The sequence below is a fragment of the Blastomyces dermatitidis genome (genome assembly GCF_000003525.1).
Source record: "Blastomyces dermatitidis ER-3 genomic scaffold supercont1.2, whole genome shotgun sequence".
NCBI lineage: Eukaryota > Fungi > Ascomycota > Eurotiomycetes > Onygenales > Ajellomycetaceae > Blastomyces > Blastomyces dermatitidis.
In genome coordinates, this window is record NW_025544775.1 from 8,425,246 (window position 1) to 8,448,583 (window position 23,338).

At 31.5% G+C, this 23,338-nt stretch overlaps 1 protein-coding gene across 1 annotated transcript; it reads right to left on the bottom strand.

Annotated features, from left to right (window-relative positions):
- Positions 1-22,272: 22,272 nt before the first annotated feature.
- Positions 22,273-22,503, bottom strand: BDCG_16579 (uncharacterized protein; the record flags this gene model as incomplete). The annotated part of the gene is made up of 1 exon (XM_045425794.1): positions 22,273-22,503. A coding segment is annotated over one exon (231 nt), but the record flags the coding sequence as incomplete, so codon positions are not given.
- Between the last annotated feature and the right edge of the window lie 835 nt (positions 22,504-23,338).

Sequence of the window (23,338 nt, forward strand, 5' to 3'; positions counted from 1 at the left end):
TATCTTACAGAAGTGAGTTCAGAATCTGATCAGTGACTTCACAATCTCTTCAAGATAGAGAATAGAATCTCTGTTTCAGACTGGAAAAGTTACTCTTATCAATGAATCACAGTGATATCTTAACATTGTCTGAAAATAAGTCTAGACTGAAGTTAAATAGTTTGTAGTGTTGATCAATGATTGCTTGAATAACTGCTCAGTCTTCTATCACTCAGTGATCTGATATATCTGTTTGAACCTGCTTGATGAGAGTGTCTGCTGTGAGAATTTGAAGTGAATTATTCTGATCTTTCACATCTATCAAATGTAATTCAATGTATGAGATAGAAAACAGGAAATCTTTCAAGTCAGAATAATGAATGATATCAGTATTGACAGTATAAATGACAATCTTCTTTCACTGCTGAGACAGCTGTGAGTTTGACAGATGTCTACCTGCGCGGATAGTATCTCTGATGATCTTAGTATTTATGAAATATCTTTCATGAAATGTAACAAGCTTACTGTGAATATTGATAGTTGCTTTCACTGATGATAATATATTATTAACTATGATTATATTGCATCTGAGATATCACACTAAGTGAAATTCATCTTCAACAATGAAAAGAGAATTATTATTCATTCTCAAGATAAGATCTGTTATTATGAATAGATTTGATTCATCAGCTTCTGAGCTAACTTCTCAAATACTCATATATCAATCATGTGACATAGAGATCAGTTGACAATGAGAGAAGAATAGACTTGCTATTATTGTGTTGATAAGTGATATATCTGTGCCCGTATTCATACAAACAGAGAGATTGCCTTGTGACATAATGACAGAAATAATGAGAAAGATGATAGACAAATACTGTAGTTCACTAACATATTCACAATCACTTATAGAGATATCACATGCTGTAACTGCATATATATCAGTATTAAAGATATTCTGATAATCATCTGAGAGAATGTCTGTAGACAAGATAAGTCTCTCAGTATCTATCTTACTAATTATTTTTCTGACTCACTATCAGAATCTAGACTGAGATCTAGATTCAGCAGTTCATCATTATCTTTCTCAGTACTCTTCAGTTCAACTTGATTCATCAGATAATTACTGTTCTTCTCTTTTTTAAGACAGTGATTGATGTAATAAGAGTCTTCACAGATATAGTACTCTGCTGCAGGCACTCACAGTCTTTCTTCTTCTATTATACACTGAATCAGTAACTTACTCATTATGAGAGCACTTGTGAGAATCACTGCTGTCTCTGTGATAGACACAGACAGCTTTGTAACTTCTGTCTGCTTGAACAGAGAGATGTGATACAGACAGCAGTCATTATTCTGTTCAAAATGTTTAGAACTATATATATAGTCAGTGAATTGAGTCTTCTGATCAGTTCAGATATGTCAGACAGCTGACTCATTGTCTCTAATTCATTGTTGAAAGTTATTCAATTGTTCAGCAGAAACAAGCAGTGTGATTAAGAAAAGATTGATCTCTAAATTCTTTCATAAGAGTCTTTTTATCATAACAGAGTCAGAGATTGTAGCAGCTTACAGTAAGTTAATCTTCTGTAAGATGTATAATACCAGAAACATTATTATTATTATTCTTCTTCTATTATACTCATATGCAAGCAGAGCTTATAATGAGTCCTTGCGTGATGATGTTAAATACAGGTCAAGTGTTGGTTATACAGAAGGAAATACAGGTGTTAAGACCACGCCAAGATAACAAGAACATAGGAAAATACAAAGAAGTGACAATTAGATACATGCGATAATAACTTCCCAGCCCAGGAACATAGAGCGATTTGTTGAAGCGATTTGTACACCTTTGTATTTATTAGAAACCTGAGGTGCTTGGGTTCCGGATTTAATGTATTCCCTGCGGGTTTCGAACCCACACGCCTTGGTTTCCCACGCCAAGGCGCTACCGGGTGGCCGCATTAATCATTCGGTCACCAGGGCTAATGCCAGGAACAGTTCATCTGACTTCTCAAAGAAAAAATGCAGAGTCTGAGCTTTCATTCAAGCTTTCTCTTCAGATAGCTGAAACTCGCATTTTAACTCATCAATAGTGATAGAGAGGAAGATATTCATATTTTTTCTCATTTCAATAGATAGACTGTTATGCTATTTCAACACCTGACTTTTCAGATATAGAAGAAACATGCAGAGAATCACATCATCTCTCTTCTATATAATAATGAATATCAAGTAACTGATAAACATTATTATATTCATTTTCACTGAGTTAAATAGCATGATGTTATCAGTCTGTAATCTCATTAATCTATCATCACTTTATACAGATGAACAGAGTTCACTATTGAGCAGAAGATCAAGATTGTTATAAGTAAGTGTCTGATCTCTGTATATTCAGTTTTTCTCTCACTTATAAGTAAAATGTGCAGTGTGAACTTCTCTGAGAAAATTAATCCTGTCTCTTATTAGATTATAACAGTATATTCTGTCTTCAGCACTGCACAGTCTCTGTGAAATTGTCAGCATTTACTAGATTCTAGAAGATGATTCAAAGTCTTTCTTAAAGAAGACATCTAATTACTGCATAGACTTGTTAAGAAAATCATCAGCTCTGATATCTGTTCTGTTAATCTGAGCTGAACAGTCTATCTGCTGATAATGATTCAGCTTCTGTCTTTGAGTGATGAGCACAGCTTCCTCAGTATGAAAGCTATTTTATACTTTCATTAATCTGCTTCTTTCATCTGTCAATTGTTGAAGATTCTCTTGAAGTTTGTTGACATATTCATCAATATAAGTAATACACTCATTCAACTGCTTCTTCTACTGATTAAGCTGATGTTCACATTCTTTAAGCTCACTCTCTTATCAGATCAGTCAGGCTTCTAGCTGTTCTAACTTCTCAATTGTATCTAGTATTGCTACTTTATTAGAAGAAGTGTGATTCTGATAATCAAATTTATAAAAGCTTGAGACTATTGAATTCCTCTTCTTAGTATTCTTTATATTATCTGTGTGAAAGACCTGTAATCAGAAATCAATGACATTCTTTCATTTCACTACTGAAGTGAAGTTAAGAACTGTTTTTATATCATTATAACACCTGACTGATACATCTATAAGAATATCTTTCACTTTGATACAATTGTACAGTATCACTTGACTTTTGACACTCTCATACTGTTTATCTATATTCTGTCAGACTTCTGTAATTATAATAGTATGCTTTTCAGTCATTGCTTGTAAATAAGTTTGTTCTGAGTCAGGTTCATCAGTGAATTCTCAGATGAGTCATTCAATTCTGCTAATAAGCTTATCTAATTCAGTGAAAGAGAGTAACTGATGAGAGCTGCTCTGAGTAATTTATCTATTCTATTTCATTATTGTGACAGAGCTGATAAAGTTGTATAAGAGTGTAAAGATGAGTTTATCATAACTGTAATTATATTCTAGACTGATCACTAGTACTATGACATTCTGAAGTGAAAGATGCTCAAATGACTATTAGCCAGACCTATCATCAGCTGTAGTATTGAATGAGATAGATTTAAACAACAGCAGATCAGATCAATCACTAGCTGCAGTGCTGAAGAAGATAGAATAGCTGAATAATCACAAGCTAGACTAATCACTAGCTGCAGTGTTGAAAGAAGATAGAGTAACTAATCAGACTGATTACTGACTAGTCAATTCTCAGTATTTACAGCCTGATTCAATCATCAGTGCTATATATATTGAGAGTGAAGCAGAAGTTAAAGAGGCTAGAAGAACTTGATTCTTAATAAGACATGCTATCAAATTGTTGCATACACTGCTATGTAGAGTCAGATATAAGGGTAAAAACTTGTCTTATTCTCTAAAAGATGAGAGAGGAGTGTACATTCTTATATATACAGTGATTGTTTTATAGAGATTAACTCTTGTAGAAGAAGCAATCATCTATGAAGAGAAGAACAGAGACTCTGTAGAGAAGAAGCAGACACTCTTATAGAAGAAGTAATTATATATGAAGAAAAGAATGAAGGCTCTGTAGAGAAGGAGTGAAAGCTCTCATAGAAGAAGCAATCGCATATAAAGGGAAGAGCAGAGGGAGAAGGTAGAAGTGACAGCTTCAGAAAACAGCAAGGGATGAAGCGGAAGCTAGAGCTGAATAGAGAATTGACTTGAATAGAGAGCGGAAGCACGCCACAGTCTTCGTATTAGAAATGATTATTCATTGAGATATCTGAACATGTAATAATGTATAAGAAATAGAGAAACAGTCAAAGAGTGAAGTGAATACTGAGTTCTTAGATAGAAGCTTACTTATCAGTCACTCTGACCTCATAATAAGAGAATATCAGTGAAAGACTTGAAAGTTCTGACATCTCAGATGTATGAGATATTCATATAATTACACTTTCACAGATATCATACATCTGATAAATGATATAATCGTGTCTAATGACAATATGAGAGAACGCTTGAACATGAGTATAGATATGATACTACAGTGACTCTAAGTAATGTTAAAATTACAACAATAATAAATAGCTGATATACATGCAACTTGCATGTATATCAGCTATTTATGATGCAACTTAACAATATTAATATGAAGAGATTCAATGATTATTATAACAAGAAACTTATGCAATTTCAACATTTACCGAATTGAATATAAAAGCACTGAAAGAATACTTAGATACTCTCATATATTTTAATACTTCTGATCTCACTCTCTACTCATCATGAAGAATGAAAATGCTTATGAAACTGAGTGTGAATAAAGATGTCATCAGTTTACTAATCAATCAAGATTGATATATCAATGAATAATTGAAGAATCACATGAAACAGAAGTTTCATTCATAAATAAAAGTATGTAAATCAGCATTATAAATATCTAATAATATTATCAAATATCTTAATATTCTGTTCTGAGACACTATCATATAATAGAAAGTGTTAGATTGATTACAGAGCATCTGACAGAGAAATACTTCTCTTATGATATTTATCTCTTACTTTAACATTAAAATCTTAGAAGCAGATGATCAATCATGAGAGAATTAAATGAAGATTAGTATACTTAAGAAGATATTAACTTTCAAACTCTTACAGACTCTTATAAGTGTAGATAAAGACTTAACTTATAACAGCTTCTGCACACAGCTTCAGACATTGAATAATCATCTTATCAAGCTCAAGAGTATATAAAACAGTAATAGAAGATATTACACTTCAGTTACTTATACATCTGTGCTGAGAAATATTAATGATGCAGATATTATGAACTGAATAGATTTAAATATCTATATATAAGTAAGAGTTTCTGTTGTTTGAATAGGCTTCTGAGTCTCTGAAATCACTTCTGAGAAAGTCACTAATTAATATCAATATAAAGTATGCATTAACTGTAACTAATTAGAATACATTACTTTCAACTGCTGATTGATCTATGTACATTCACACTCAGAAGAAAGATCAGCATCTTCTTAATTAAGAGAAAGATCAGTGTATTCTCATTCAAAGAATAAATCAGTGCCTGTTCATGCTAACTATATTACAGTAAAAAAAGATTCAGAAGATAACTATAAGAATGTTCTAATGAAATAGAGAAAAGATTAGCTTCTGTTCAAATTCACAAACAGAAGCTTGAAGAGGTCAGATGATAACAATTTGAAGAGAAAATAACAATGAATGCAATTCTCGTATCTACTGTGATTAATATCATGTATAATATGAAAGCTATGATAGACAACAGTCTATGCCACTATGCAATGATTTATTGAATAAGGAATTCATATTCTCTTTGCAAAGAAACCTGGTGAAGGACTCTGATTCTGTGTGAACTATCAAGAACTGAACAGAATAACAAAGAAAGACTGCTACTTACTATCTCTTATTAATAAAACTCTAGCTCACATTGAACAAGCTCAATGATTTATAAAACTAGATATCATCACTGTGTTTCATAAGATTCACATTGCTGAAGAAGATAAGTAACTTACAGCATTCTGAACACAATATAATCTCTTTGAATGAATAGTTACTCTCTTCAGACTGGCTAATGCTCTCAGTACATTTCAGAAGTATATCAACTGAACACTCTGAGATTTTTTTAATAACTTCATGTCTGCATATCTTGATGACATTCTCATCTTCACTAATAGATTCAGGAAAAAACATCAAGAACATGTACAGAAGATATTATAATAACTACAAGAAGCAGAACTATTAATAGATATTAACAAGTGTGATTTTGAAGTCAAGAGTATTAAATATCTGGGTTTTATTATAGAAGCTGACAAGAGAATTTGAATGAATTCTGAGAAAGTCTCTGTCATTCTTGAATAAGAAGCTTCATATACTGTGAAAGATGTATAAAGCTTCATTGAATTTGCTAACTTCTATCAGTGATTTATATAAAACTTCTCAGATATTATAAGATCACTTACAGAACTTATTAAGAAAAACTTAGTATTTCAGTGATTAGTAGACACTGAAGCTGCATTCATACAGATAAAGAAGATATTCATCAATGTCTCTCTGTTAATGATATTTAACTCTGATTATAAGACAGTTATTGAAGCTGATTTCTCTGACTACATGGCAGAAGAAGTGATATTATAATATAATGATGAAGATGTTTCACAATCATATATCTTCCTGTCTAAGAAACTGAGTCTCACTGAAAGCAATTATAAGATCTATGACAAGGAACTTCTTACAATTATACACTGTTTAGAAGAATAAGACTTCAAACTCTGAAGTGTCTTTGAATTTAAGATAATTGTAATTCAAAGGTTGCTTAAGCCAGCGTACGATTACAGGCGTACGCCGGCTTCTTATATATTATACACTAAATTAATTAGCAGCCGCTATGGCCTCTTTACACTCATAAGCAAGTTCAGAAGCAGCTGTGTTATTATTCAACAGTTGTACATTCTTTCAAATCATCATACATTCTTCTGAACCACATTCTCCCTCACCAGATTCAGTCACACTCACATGACTATGACATCTGTTCTAGCTTCATGCGGATTAGTACACTACTAGCATTTATAATCTTGTAATCTATTTCTGATTTGACTAGTGTTCTGTGTACACTCTTATAAAGAAACTTTCACTATATTACATCACTCATTCACTAACTTTTCTCATTCTTCAATCATCTTCTTCATCATTATTATCATCAAATGTCATTATCTTATTCAAGATTTCTACTTCTTCTTCTATTTAACTCTTTTCATCTGTTTATCTATCACATTATACATGTTTCTGGTGATGACTCTCTGTTTCCACAACAAGCATTCTTATAGTGCTTATACTGAGCAGTTTATTAGCAGTAAGTGTAATGCATTGTGAAACATATATGATCAGAACTTGTTTATCTTCTAACAATTATCAGAATGTATTACTATGAATGACATCTCTTCTCTATCTTCTTATACATTCTTGATCATTTCTTCTTCTCAGTGAGTTTCTGATCATGTTTTCTGGCATGATTTTATATGAATGCAGATGCTGATATGTTTGTTTTTATTTATATAGAATTCTCATGCATTGACAGATTCATGTCTGCTGATGATAGTGAACTCAATGTTGAATCATTGATCAAGAACTTGAAGAATGTGATAATGAAGAAATTGCTCATATCATGTGTGACTGAGTCTTCTGTGTTCTCTCTTGCCTCTTCTGCTACTTCTTTCTCTGCTGCTTCTTTCTCTGTCTCTTTCTCTGCCACTTCTCAATCTTCTACACTTGTCCCTGTGTCTGGTTCTCCCGCTTCTGCTATCTCTGTTCCTGTAACTCTCACTTCTGCTACTTCTGGTTTTACTATCTCTGCTTTTGTTATCAGCTCTCTCTGTTTCAAGGAGATATTGTGTAGACTTAATGAATCATATCTATCAGTATATACACTCTCACCTTTCTTACTGACTTCTAGAACAATTTATTGTATGAAGACTGTGTATAATATGACTATCTGAAGCTCAGTTGCAGACACTGATTATTACATTTATTTTAAATATTTATGATAAAAGAATTGTTCATTTATATCAGAGAATTGTCTCTCTTCTTAACAGTGTTAAGATTATAAGTTTTTTTCTTTTCATCTTTTCTTTCTAATACTGATTTTTCTATTCTTAGAGAAAATCATTATAAGTTTTGCTGTGTATGAAGTCATGACATTCATAGATATTAAGAAACTTTTCATAACTGTTAAATTCAATATTGCAGATATATTCACTCTGATGAATATCTTCAGAATAATTGATCTGTATCAGTCTATTCTCTGATATTTATTATCTGACTTTGTGATGCAGATGAAGAATATCTGTGTTTTCAGAAATAAGAATGTGAATATCATACTCTTTTACATCTGCAGATGTGAGGCTTGTATGTCTTATCTAAGATATCATTATAAGAATGAGCTGTTTGTATACTATGTTCTGCTTGCTGTATTTCTCTATATCTCTCTCTCTCTTTTTGAGAAGCCTCATGCATGTTGTAATTATATGTATAATTCTAAGATCAGTGAGTGTTTATTCAGTAATTATTACTTCTGCTTTTACAGTTTTATATACTAATAATAGTTCTTAGTTACTTCAGCATCAGAGATTATTTTAATTAAAGATGACAACACTGCTGAGACTATCTTCTCTTACTCTCAAGCTTCTCTCATCACTTTCTCTTTCTTCTCTGTAGAGAAGGTTGTGTATATATCAGGTTATAACTGTTTGACTCTGAGTGACTTTCATTGTTGTTCATTCAGTTCTGCATCTTCTTCTTCTTTCATTTCTTCTGTCTCTGTCTTCTCTGCTCTGACTTCTGATTCTGTAAGTTCTGTGCTCTTCTTCAATTTTTCTATGTATACATGTATGCATTTCTATATTGGCATTCCAGTCAATCTTGTGATAAATGACATTAATATTGTACACAGAGTGATAGAGAAATCAGAGATATATGCAGTGTTATTACAAGAGCAGCTTGTGATTCTTGAATTTCTTGCAGATCTCAAGTTTTGAGATTTTCTTTGTTTTTGATGTTTTTCAGATGATATGATGTTGAAAATAGATTAAACATGTGATGTATGAAAATGAATGAGATGAGTATGATAATATTTGGCTTTTGTAACTGACTCTTACAGTTGATAATTAATTCATTATTTCTTTTCTTACACTTTTTCTTTATCTGCTAGTTACTACTCTTACATAATCTCTATATAATACAGCATTCAGTGACTAGATTCAGTAGCTTTTATCTTTTGTGATTCTGTCTCATATATTATACTGTCTCTCTGCACTTACTTAGATTACTATAGTGAACAGCTCATCAAAACTAATCTCATCTGATCTCTAAGTGTCTTCAGAGATTGAGATGACTTAATCTCATGTATCTGTGAATATTTCAGATAGCTTGTTCTCTGTGATCTCTGTGATTAAACTAGTATAAACAGTTAAATTCATCTCTGAATTTCTTTTTCTTCTGTGATCTGATCTATATGTAAGTCTGCTGCTTTAAGACTGCTCTTTACTATATTATATCTGCTATCTGTGATGTGTTATTATATGATCAGCTACAGTCTCATTACTTATTGAAGTGTGATATTTGTCTGATTTCTTCATTTCTTTTCATTGTTTTCTTATAATTATAGAAAGATTGAAATAAGTGAGATTATCTGATTTATAAGTGTCTATGATTTCTCTTTCTTTGTGAGACTTTTTAATTATAAGTCTCTTCTTTTTCAATGCTGATGATAGTGCTGTGAATAATCATAATTCACTCAGGTCTTGTATCTTTGCTTTCATAAGTTTTGAATCATTGATTAAGTTGTGTAAGATTCATTTCTCTGATTCTTTCAATGTGTACATTCTCAGAGAATGTGATTTGAGTATCTTATATAACTCAAACCATCTAGATTGAAACTTCTCAGAACTCTCATTGTATACAAGAACTCACATTTTCATCTTGAGACTTGATTTCTTAATAAGTGAGTCTTATATTGTTTTTGATTGAATTGCTCAGTTCAGAAGTAACTTATTAGCTTTTATATATATATGACTGATCTCTTTCAATCTTGATTTTATATCTGTAACTGTTATTTTCTCTCTCATCTTTTCTGAAGCATTCTTCAGAATGTGTGAATGCAATTCATACAACAGATAGAATAATAAATGCTTGATAACTGCATACTGCTGAATTCGTGTGGCTAATAGTGCCTGACTGAGATATTCATCTTATAATCTTATAGACTTATTCACTAGATATTTCATCAGCATGTTGTCTAAGATTTTATTCAAGTATTTCATCTTCTCATTTATTCACAGATGATATGATGTTGTTCTATGATATCTTGTCTGTAACTGGCTTATGAAATGTCTCATCACTTCTTCTATGAGATTCACACTGTTATCAGTTAGAATCTTGCACAGCATTTCATAGTTAATATAGATCTCATCATGTAGAAACTTTGCTATTATCTTCTCTATCACCTCTGAAACTGCTTTTGCAACTGGCCAGTCAGTAGTGTAATCAATAGCAGTGATTATTCATTGATTTCATTTGAGATTCGCGGCAATATGTCTATGAGATTCACTTCTCATCATTTGAACAGTTGTATTATACACTTCATCTGATGTTATGCTTTCTCACATTCTAACCCTTTCTTAGATTCTTTTGTGACCTGGCAATTCAGGCACTTGTGAGTGTATGTCTGAATATTCTCAGCCATGCTTAGCCAGTATACTCTTGATTTGAGTACACTCATGAGTTCAGAGCTTTCTAAGTGACTGAATTTCTTCTGCATGTGAGTTATCAAGTTGTGTCTAAATAAAGATTCTAGATAGAGAGCTTCTGTGTATTCTAGATTGTGATAAAGTATAACATCATTTTTCAATTTCCTCAGCTTGAAGTTTGAAAGCATCTCTTCTACTACTCTTGTAAGACACTTGTTATTCAACATCTTGTCATTCTTCAAGTGAGAGATTATGATGTTCACTCATTCTGATTTTCTACATTTTCTCAGTATATTTAATGTGAATGTCTCTTATATCTGATTCACAGAACTCTCACTCATGAAATTGAGTCTGTAACTGATTGTATCAGATATCACAGTGTCTGATCTCTTTCAGTATTTGATATGAAGATTATACACTTAAAACTCTGAGATTCAACATGCTAAGCATTTGAAAGATTTTATTATTAATTATAGATAGACAAGACTTTCATGATCTGTGATCATTATTATTATATATCTGTTGTCAATATATCTATTTCACAATGTCAGTGTGTGCTTGATTACTAGCAATTTCTTTTCATGCACTGAGTAATTGAGCTCAATATCTGATAGTTTTCTATCATTATACATCACTGAGTGCAGCTCACTGTTGTTACTTATCTGTAGAAGAGCATCTTTGATAGCTCATTTGAATGCATTCATCTCAATGTAGAAAGGTTTATTATAATCTGATTGAACAAGCACTGAGAATGTTATTACATATTCTCTCAGTGTGAGAAAAGCCTCTTCACATATAACATTTCAGATGATTGAATAAAACTTCTTCTTTCACAGATTTGTATCTATTTCTCTTAAGAGATCTGAGAGTGATGCAGATATTCATGCAAAATCCTTGATAAATCTGCAGTAATATGAGATCAACTCAAGAAACTGTTGTATATAGTGTATATTTCTCAGTCACAGTTAATTCACTATGATATTCAATTTCTTCAGAATGAGATGTATACAGTCATAACTCACTATATGTTCTATGAACTTCAACTCTTTCATTTTAAACACACACTTGATTGATTTGATATAGAGCTTATACTCTGTCAGAGTTATAAGCACTTTATCAAGATACTTCAGTTGTTCATTATATAAGTTTGAAAAGACTAGAATGTTATTGAGATATATAAGATATGAGATTTTATTCTGTTTATAAAGAATTATATTCATCATTGTTGAAAAGATGACAGATGCATTTATCAGACTAAATAATATTACTAGAAATTCAAACTTCTCTTATTATATATTAAACACAGTTCATGAGACTGATAGTTTGTCTATACAGATCTGCCAGTATTCTGAGAGAAGATTAATCTTTGATAGATATCAGGTGTTTTTAACTGTATTCAACTGTTATTGAATCTGTGACAGTGAATATTCATTCTTGATTATAAGCTTATTAAGTACTCAATAATTGATACACATCTGTCACTTCTCATCTGTCTTTTTCACAAATAGAACTGGAAAGCCTCACACACTTGATAAGAATTATATGAGATTATATTCTAGAAGGTCTGTGATCTGACACTTCTGTTCTTCAAGATATGTTTGTAACAGAGAATACATATTCTGATTGACTGATTTTGCATTCTCTGTATCAATCTCATGTATGAATCCTCATTTCAGCAGCAATTCTAGTGAAAGATCTGTTTGAAAGATCTTCTCATACTTCTTCAGAAGCTTCTTCATACACTTGTTCTTCTGTATATCTTTTATCTTGATTTTCTCCACTTTCAGATCCTGTATAATATACAGAATGCTTTCAGATAAGATCTTGTAAATTATTCTCTTTACTTATTAATATGTAAGCAGATTTAATTCTTCTATATCAGAGATGTAAAATGTTCTTCTCATATCAGTTGATAGAATTGTATGAACTGTTTTCTTTCTATCAGTCAACTGTATATGATATGTATATCATTGAATCTGCAGATTAAATCTTTAAAATCAATCAAGTTTAAGAATAAGATTATATTTCATGTTCTGCAGCTCTTATACTTCAATTTAGCAAGATTATTCTCTGAAGTGCAAGAAAACTCTTACTCTTGCAGATGATATCAAATATCAGTTATCAGATAATCTTATATATTAAAGATTCTTCACTCAGCAGAGCTCTTTCAATCTTCAGATTATATAATTATTAATATATTATGTAGAAGCTTCTGTATCTGCTAACACTTTTGCAGTCATCTCTCAATTCTTACTCAAGTGTCTCTTATACATTAATATTTCAGGTCTAAAGACATTGAGATGAGTGTTCACTTCATTCTCAGTCATATCTCAGTCAGAAGCCTGCTTTCTCTTTATATTCACAGAATTCAGAGAGTTATCTAACACAGACATCTCTTTCACTTCAAAGACTTTTCATAGAATATCAGTGAGTATCTCTGAGCTCACTGATTCTGCTAGTTTTTTGACTCTCTTACTTCTCTTAACTGCACATACTGAGTGTAATCTTTTATATCATGATTTTAATATCTATAGTTGAAGCAAGCTCAATGCTTGTAATATCAAGATTTTCACTCAGAGAATTTCTTTTTCAGAGAATTCAGTGCTTTAGTAATGACATTCAGTTCTAGATTTATCATATTCAGATATATAACTTATAGTATGAAAGTCTGATTATCTGTTCTCTGCTGAGATATACTTGATTACAGTATTTTCTATCATAATTGACTCACTTGTTCTTATACAATGAGAATATTATATGCTTTCTTCACTGTGTCTGACTATGAGATTAAGCGTTTTTATTTCACTCTCAACTCAGATGTAAGATCATGAATGAAGATCTGTAAATAAAAAGATATTGAAAGCTCTTCATTCAATGTAAGATAGTGTAAGCTGAAGTATGTGAAATATAATATAAGATCACTCACTTGTCTACACTCAGTGAAGTGTTTATAATACTTATTTTATATATTCACTTTCTCAAAGTTGTGCAAGATTCATTTGAAAAACTCATTTCATATTTATAAGAATGAATATCACTTCAGATCTGTGAGATTCATCTTTTTATCAGTTATTTATAATAACTTTACTTTTCTATGTAGAAATACAGCAGATCTTAAGACTTGTTAAAATTCTATTAACTGTCTGTCTGTGAGTTCATATTTAATTCAATAATATAATTATATCTGACTTAGTCAGCTGATTACAGCATCATTTTTTCAGTTATTATTAAAGCTTAATGACTTCAGCAGATTCTCTGACTTGATATATTTCATACTCAGATTCTCATTCTGCACAGTGATCTCTGATAATGTATATGCTTCTGAAGAGATTATGAATACTTATGATAGAATCTTCAGATTTGATGTAGTTATCTATCTGTGTAAATGTTCAATCTCTCACTGCAGATCTAAGATCTGATTTTCTCTATTCTTATTAATGATGATGATTGTGTCAGTGAAGCTCTTCATAGTGAATGCTTGATTCACAGTGAATATCAATTGTTGTTTAACTTCTGCCTCAGTCAGTCACTGTGTACACAAGGCCTTGATCTTGTTTAGAATTCTCATATAGATACAGAGCTTTGATTTCAGTTTGATAATCTCAGCTGCTTTTCTTACTGCTTTAAGTAAACTCTCTGAGAGATTCTGCATATCTTCTGATTCAGATAACAGAGAAGAGTGTTGTTTGTATTAACTAGAAGAGATATTTATTTCAGTGATTTCTTATTAATTGTACAATGTCTATCATTATATTACAGTATTATTATATTACTATATCATTCTATTACTATATTGTTATATTACTATATCATTATATGATTTCTGTTATCATTGTATAACTTCAGTGAGAGTCATCGCTTTCTTTTATCTCTTTGAGTGAAGAGTAATCTTCTTTGAATCTGATTCACTGCTCTCATTTCTTTTCTCACATCTCATCTGTTTGCATATGTGGCATTCATCTGAGTGTGAAGTTTTTTTTTTCCAATAAGCAAAGCAGTATCAATTGAATGCTCTTTCACTCACTGCTCTTCATACACTATCTTTTGAGATGTTCTAGAATCACACTGACATGATAACTACAAATTGTTTCATAGATGGAATTATCACACTCTGGAGAAGTCTGTGCTTCTCACCAGTTTTTAGACATGCTATCAGATGTGATTAAAAGGTTGCTTAAGTCAGTGTATGATTACAGGCGTACATCAGCTTCTTATATATTGTACACTAAATTAATTAGCGGCCGCTATGGCCCCTTTACACTCGTAAGCAAGTTCGGAAGCGGCCGCGTTATTATCCGACGGTCGTACGTTCTTCCGAACCACTGTACGTTCTTCCGAACCACATAATCACAGATTATAAGAATCTCAAATACTTCAAAACAATCTATAATCTCACTGAATGACAGATACAATGATCAGAGTTTCTAAGCTACTTTCATTTTACAATACACTATCACTCTGGCAGTCAGAACTCAATGCCAGATGCTCTCTCACAATGAGAATAAGATATATCATTCAATATGACAGATATATACTAAATGAATTGAGAACATTAACTCTTGAATCTAAACATATTAGTTGATCACAATGAGATCACTTATGACACTATATATACTTTACTGATCAGAACATTCTCTGAATCTACACTGAATGAATTGTGATATATAACAGCTTAAACTGATGAACTTCTTCAAACACTCACTGAAGCAGTATATCAAGAAGTACTCTGATTTCCCTCAGAACTACATATAAGAATCAATATCTCAGAATATTCAATCAATGATAATAACACTCTATAATTCTGTGAATGACACTGAGTCTCTCACTCTGAACACTTACACATCTGAATAATACAAGAGATGTATAATTCATGTATAACTGGCTATTCAGAGTATAAATAACTGTATAGAATGATCTCTAAAAGAGTTCTACTGATTTAAGATATTAAACAGCATCAGACACTTTATCTGAAACTACAATCATTATTCTTCCATTATCTTATAAAAGAATTATATAAAAGATCTGCTGAAACTGCTTAATATTTCTGATAGAATCTAGTAAGATATGATAATTGACTTCACTATTGATCTCTCTGAGAGTAAGAATTATAGAAACATTCTAGTCATTATAAATTAATTAAGCAAAGATATAATATTAAAATCTTGTGATAAGATGAATACTGAACAAGTTACTAAAGCCTTCTTACAGAGCTTATTCTATTGAATGTATGAATTACTGAGATCTATAGTATCAGATTAAGACTGTCAATTCATAAGTACTTTCTGAACAAGAATCTGTCAAGTTCTCAAGATTATATACTGTCTATTAACTGTCTATCACTCTGAGACTGATAATATATCAGAATGAATAATTCAGACTACAAAGAATTATCTTTATAAGTTCTGTAATCATTTATAAGATGATTGATATGATCTGCTTCTACATACAGAGATTGCTATTAATGAAAAAGATGTTATTTCAACAGATATAAGCCTGTTCTTTCTTATACATAATTATTATATAAAGATGTTAAATCTTCTAGAGACTACATAGTTCACACTGAACTCTCACAGTCTGATTCAGATCATTGATAATATAGTAATAAAGCTCTGAGATGCTTATAACTGAGCAGAGGCCTTCATAATAATCATGAAATAAGATTAAGAAGATTAAATTAATATCTGACAAGATTCTGCAGAGCAGTATAAGATAGAAGATCTTATATAATTGAATCTCAAGAATATACAAATCACACATTTATCTCATACACTAGATTACTGTCATATTAGATATAAAGTCATAGAAGTTCTAGATAGTTATAACTACTGTCTTAACACATTATCAGAGATTTATAATATCTTTTATACAAGCTTGCTTCACTGCACTATCACTGATCTATTTTCTTCTCAACTAAGTTTTAACTGACAACTGTCAGAAATTATAAAAGAAGATAATGAGCTTGAGCAAGAGATTGAAGATATTTGTAAGAAATCCCGCTTCTCGCGGATTCTTAACCTCTGTTCCTATCTCTCATGTAATCAATAGAGTTAGCGGCTCTTGGCTATACACAACTATATAGACTGAAGTTTGTGAATACTATTCATAACTCAACTTAAATGCTATTATACATTTAATCTCTACATTTTATCTTTCTACTGTGAATACTTCTAGTAGTTAACAGTACATATCATGTCAAGCTGCAAACACCTGAATAATCACCTGTAAACACTTATTCTTACATTTCAAGCTCAGTCAGTCAGCAATCATCTATTATAACTGAAAGAACTAGAAACTTATATACTTCAATCTCTGTGAACTCTACTGCAGATACTTAGAAGCAGTCATCTGAATCATGAATAATCTCTATGAAAGAAGTCTCAGAGAACTTATCAATTACTTATAAGATATTATTCTCTGCATCTGTAACAGAGAAACTCTCTGAATTCATGAATAAATCAATCTCAGTGAAGAACATTCTTGAGCATCTTCTGCAGAATCAAGCTATTTTTGTATAAGAAATGATTATGTCTGTAAACACTCTTAAACTGAGTCTCTAGACATGATCTTCAGAGACATCTGTGAACTGAAAAGAAACTTTCTTCAGCTATGATTACTTAAGGTCACTTATTGAATCACAATCTTTAAAAGCTTTTGCAAGTTTGTATTTGAAGTTGACTTACAAGCTCAGCTGTGTAATATGAAAGATGAAGAAGCTATTATCTATATAATGACAGATCTCTACTATACTGAAGTCAAGAACTGACTGAACTATCTAGAGAATGATCATGAGAGATTCTATTAATCTGTTCTCAAGATCTATTTAGAGAATAAGTTAAGAGACTTTACAAGCTAAACAGAGAATATCTGAGCTGTGATTATTAATATTAGAAAAAGAGATAAGAAATCTGATGAAGACTACTCACAGTACTTTATAAAATTATGATATAAATTGAGATCTGTGAAAATAAAGCTCTGAAATAAGATCTGAATAATGATGTTTATAAAGAGACTGAATAAAGACATGTAGAACAAGCTCATGAAGTAAGACTCTAAGTTCTTAACTATGAAGAAACTGATAACTCTTATTCATCACTTACAGATCACTGTAAGAGTCATAGATCTGTGAAGAGTGAATCACTGACTAACTCTGTAAGAGTCAGAACAACAGAGAACAGATTTGTTAGAGAAAGATAATAAGATATAGAGAGATTTATATCTGACTGCTGAGTGAAGAGAGAGAGCTTTATAAGCTTCTATAAATAGAGTGTATAACAGAGAGATTAAGAAAAAGAAACTCTGCTTTATCTGTTCTAAATCAGAATATCTTCACACAAACTGTCTAAATAAATCAAAATAGAAATTTAAGAAGTTACAGACAGAGTTAGTAACAGTCTTCTTAAGAGTCTTGAAGCTGATATCTGAATCTGTTACATCTTTGATGAAAATACTTGCTTATGAAGAGAGATCACACTGCAGTGCTACTGTCTCACAAGTATGAAAAGTATTGATAAACTCAGAATTCTAAATCACTATAGTATCTCTAAAGCTTATGAAGTGAATGAGCTGAATGATGAAAACTGAGAATCTACTCTTATAATAAACAGAGTGTGAGAACTCAGATCTGAGAACTGAGAGACTTATAAGAGTTATCTTTGAATTATAAGATCTCTCTAAAATCTGAAGAAGATTTGTAAAAACTGTGATTATCACAGATATTATAGATGATATATACTTAAAACTTGTATAACTTTAAAGACATAATCTGTATATAGCTATTTATAAGTCATGTTTATACTTCTGATCAGTGTTAACAGACTCACTCACAGAGATAGAATCAGTTAATGCTGTAGAGTATAAGAAATCCCGCTCCTCGCGGATTCTTTACCTCTATTTCTATCTCTCATGTAATCAATAGAGCTAGCGGCCCTTGACTACACACAACTATATAGACTGAAGTTCGCGAATACTATTCACAACTCAGCTTGAATGCTATTATACATTTGATCTCTACATTTTATCTTTCTACTGTGAATACTGCTAGTAGTTGATAGTACATATCATGCTAAGCTGCAAACACCTGAATAATCATTTATAAGCACTTATTCTTATATTTCAAGCTCAGTTAGTCAGCAACTGTCTGTTATGACTAAAAGAACTAGAAACTTGTATACTTTAATTTCTGTGAACTCTACTACAGACACTTAGAAGCAGTCATCTGAATTATGAATAGCTCTTATAAAAGAAGTCTCAGAGAACTTATTAATCACTTATAGAACATTATTCTTTATATCTGTGACAGAGAAACTCTCTGAACTTATAAATAAATTAATCTCAGTGAAGAACATTCTTAAGTATCTTATATAAGATTAAGCTATTTTTCTATAAGAAATACTTACTGTCTGTAAACACTCTTGAACTGAGTCTCTAGACATAATCTTCAGAGATATTTATAAACTGAAAAGAAACTTTCTTAAGCTGTGACTACTTAAGATTACTTATTGAATTATAATCTATAAAAGCTTTTATAAGTTGGTATTTGAAATTGACTTACAAGTCTGATTATGTAATATGAAAGATGAAGAAGCTATTATCTATATAATAACAGATCTCTATTACAATGAAGTCAAAAACTGACTGAATTATCTAGAGAATGATTATAAGAGATCTCACTAATCTGTTCTCAAGATCTATCTAAAGAATAAGTTAAGAGACTTTACAAGTCAGACAGAGAACATCTGAGCTGTGATCATCAATATTAGAAAAGAAGATGAGAAATCTGATAAAGACTACTCACAGTGCTTTATAAAATTATGATATGAATTAAGATCTGTGAAAACAGAGTTCTGAAACAAGATCTGAATAATAATATTTATAAAGAGACTGAATAAAGATATACAGAATAAGTTCATTGAGTAAGACTCTAAGTTCTTGACTCTGCAGAAACTGATAACTCTTATTTACTACTTACAGATCACTGTAAGAGTTACAGACTTATAGAGAGCAGATCACTGACTGACTCTATAAGAGTCAGAATAACAGAGAACAGATTTGTTAGAAAAAGATAATAAGACACAGAGAGATTCATATCTGACTGCTGAGTAGAGAGAGAGAGCTTTACAAGCTTCTGTAAACAGAGTGTATAATAGAGAGATTAAGAAAAAGAGACTCTACTTCATCTATTCTAAATTAGAACATCTTCACACAAACTGTCTGAATAAACTAAAATAGAAATTTGAGAAGTCACAGACAGAGTCAGTAACAGTCTTCTTAAGAGTCTTAAAGCTGATATCTGAATCTGTTACTTCTCTGATAAAAATACTTACTTATAAGAAGAGACTGTACTATAATACTACTACTCTATAAGTATGAAAAGTATTAATAAACTCAGAATCTCAGGTCACTGTAGTGTTTCTAAAGCTCACAGAGTGAATAAGCTGAAAGATGAAAAGTGAGAATCTGCTCTTATAATAAGCAGAGTGTGAGAACTCAGATCTGAGAGCTGAGAGACTTATAAAAATCATCTTTGAATTACAAGATCTCTCTAAAATCTGAAGAAAATTTGCAGAAACTGTGATTATTATAAATATTACAGATGATATGTACTTGAGACTTGTATAACTTTAAAGACACAATTGACACATAACTGTCTGCAAGTCAGGTTTATACTTCTAATCAGTGTTGACAGACTCACTTACAGAGATAGAATCAGTTAACACTGCAGAGTTAATTAGAGAAGATAAGCTTATCTAAATAATAACTTTATAAGTATCTGAGAATCTCACAGTTATGAAAACTGAGTTTCAGATATTAGAGAAATACTGAGATCTTGCAGAGATATTAAGTTCAGTAAAGATAGCTGAGCTTTCTTCTCACTATGAGAAGAATCTGATAATAGATTTAATAGAAGAGTAGAAACTCTTCTGAGAATTAATCTATAAGCTCTTTCATCATAAGACAGAGATCTTACAGATCTATGTGAAGAAGAATCTGAAGAATGACTTCATCTGATCTTCACAGATCTTCACAGAAGTCTCTGTGATGTTTATGAATGTGATTCGGAAGAACGTATGACTGTCGGATAATAACGCGGCCGCTTCCGAACTACTAGCTTACGAGTGTAAAGAGGGGGGGGTCATAGCGGCCACTAATTAATTTAGCATATGATATTACAATATATAAGAAGCTGGCATACATCTGTAATTATACACTGGCTTAAGCAATCTTTGAATCACATCTGATAGCATGTCTAAAAACTGGTGAGAAGTGCAGGCTTCTTCAGAGTGTGATAATTCTGTCTACAAAGCAATTTATAGTTATCATGCCAGTGTGGTTCTAGAACATCTTAAAAGATAGTGTACAAAGAGCAGTGATTGAAAGAGCATTCAATTGATGCTTCTTTGCTTATTAAGGGAAAACTCCACACCTAGGTAAATGTCATGTGTGAGATGTGAACAGATGAGATGTAACAAAGAAAATGAGAGCAGTGAACCAGATTCAAAGAAGTTCACTTCCTACTCAAAAGAAGAATAAAAAGAGAGAGATGATCATCACCGGAGTCATACAATAATAACAGAAATCATATAACAATATAGTGATATAATGATATAGTAATAGAATGATATAGTGATATAATGATACAGTGATATAATAATAGACATCATATAATTAATAAGAAATCACTGAAATGAATATCTTTTCTAGTCAATATAAATAACACTCTTCTCTGCTACCTGAACTGAAAGATATGCAGAACCTCTCAGAGAGTTTACTTAAAGCAGTAAGAAAAGCAGCTGAAATCACTGAATCAGAATTGAAGCTCTGTACATATACAAGAATTCTAAATGAGATTGAGGTCTTGCATACACAGTAGCAGACTGAGATGAAAGTTAAACAATAATTAGCATTCATTGCAGATCAAGTATTCACTATGAAGAGCTTTGTCAACACAATCATCATCATTAATAAGAATACAGAAAACCAGATCTTAGATCTGCAGCAGAAGATTGAATGTTTATACAGATAGATAACTACACTGAATCTGAAGATCTTATCACAATTATTCACAATCTCTTCAGAAGTGTATATATTATCAGAGACTACTGTGTAGAATGAGAATTTAAGTATGAAATACATCAAGCTGAGAGATCTGCTGAAGTTATCAAGCTTCAATGATGACTGAAAAAATGATGCTGCAATCAGCTGACTAAGTCAGATATGATTATATTATTGAATTGAATATAAACTCATAGACAGACAGTTAATGAAATTTTAACAAGTCTTAAAATCTGCTGCTACTGTCAAACCGCTCCACCACGAACTCGCTCGATTTTTCGAATAAGAACCCGCCGATAGATCCATCGAAAAGCCCTTGATCATACGAGCATTCTGACCCCATCGCCGACCGCATACCCTGTGTGGTGGTGGAGTTATCCAGCCAAATGTGAACCGGACGTTGTTCAAAGCTCCTGTGTGGGATTATCCCCTGTTCTCCCCTACCACACCACAACCCCGGGCCAGAGTGCCATACAAATTGTAAGGTGAAGTGACCTAGTCATATGCACCAATCTTCTCAATTTTGGAAGATCCCTGATCTGTAGTTGTGGAGATATCCAAGGAGCAATCTCCGCGAAAACCCTGTCCATCTTTGATGTTCCAAAACACCAATACCAAGTCTCACCCTTGTACCGTCCTTCTCAATCTGGCCCATCCCCGGCAGAAAAATACAAAAAGATATCTCAGTAATAATATCAAGCACATAATCAACAGACTCTTCTGAAGTGCAATCTTCACAGTTCATCACCTGTGTATCTAGACTTCAACACCAAGTCTCACCCTTGTTCTATTCCTCTCAATCTGGCTCATTCTCAGCAGAATGATATAAAAAGATATCTTAGTAATAGTATTCAATACATAATTAGTGAACAATGAGTCAACAGCACATTAATAACTATAAAATCAGTATATCTCAAGATCTGACTGAGCCTTTAATCCCTGCACAGTGAGATATATTAAATCTAGTTTTAATATCTCAATATTCAATAGATTCTGTAAGAAATTGAGAACAGCAACACTAGATTTTCATTGAATTTAAGAATTAACTCTATATTGATATAATCATTGACAAAGTCTTCTATTTTAAGATATAAATAACCAGTTTCTCTACATCTCACTGACAATATTTACATTATTATATAGAAACAGACTTATATTCTCTATAATATCAAGACTCTGAAGAGAGAAAGTCTTGATAGAGAGTATACAGTAGTGTATATCTTAGCAGTTTCTATCTCATTCTTCTGCAGCAGTTAATGCAAAAAAAAAAAAAGATCTTAGAAATAGTTTTTTACTTCTCTTGAAAAAGTAAGGTGTTTTTCTCTGAGTTTTACACAATATTCTTACAAAGAATTAAAAACAGAGTTGTTTTCTGTCATAATTTCATATTCTTTTAAGTAAGAATTACTTTTTCAGTGGCTGAAGAGCTTTCATTAATACTTAATTCTCTTTTACACTCTTTATTAACTGATTTGAGTTGCACACTTGTTGTGTGAGAAGAATTGAATAATTTAGAATAAAATTGAATAGTTTTAATCAATTTCTCTGCAAAAAATTGACTTATTTTTTATCAGTTTTTCTCT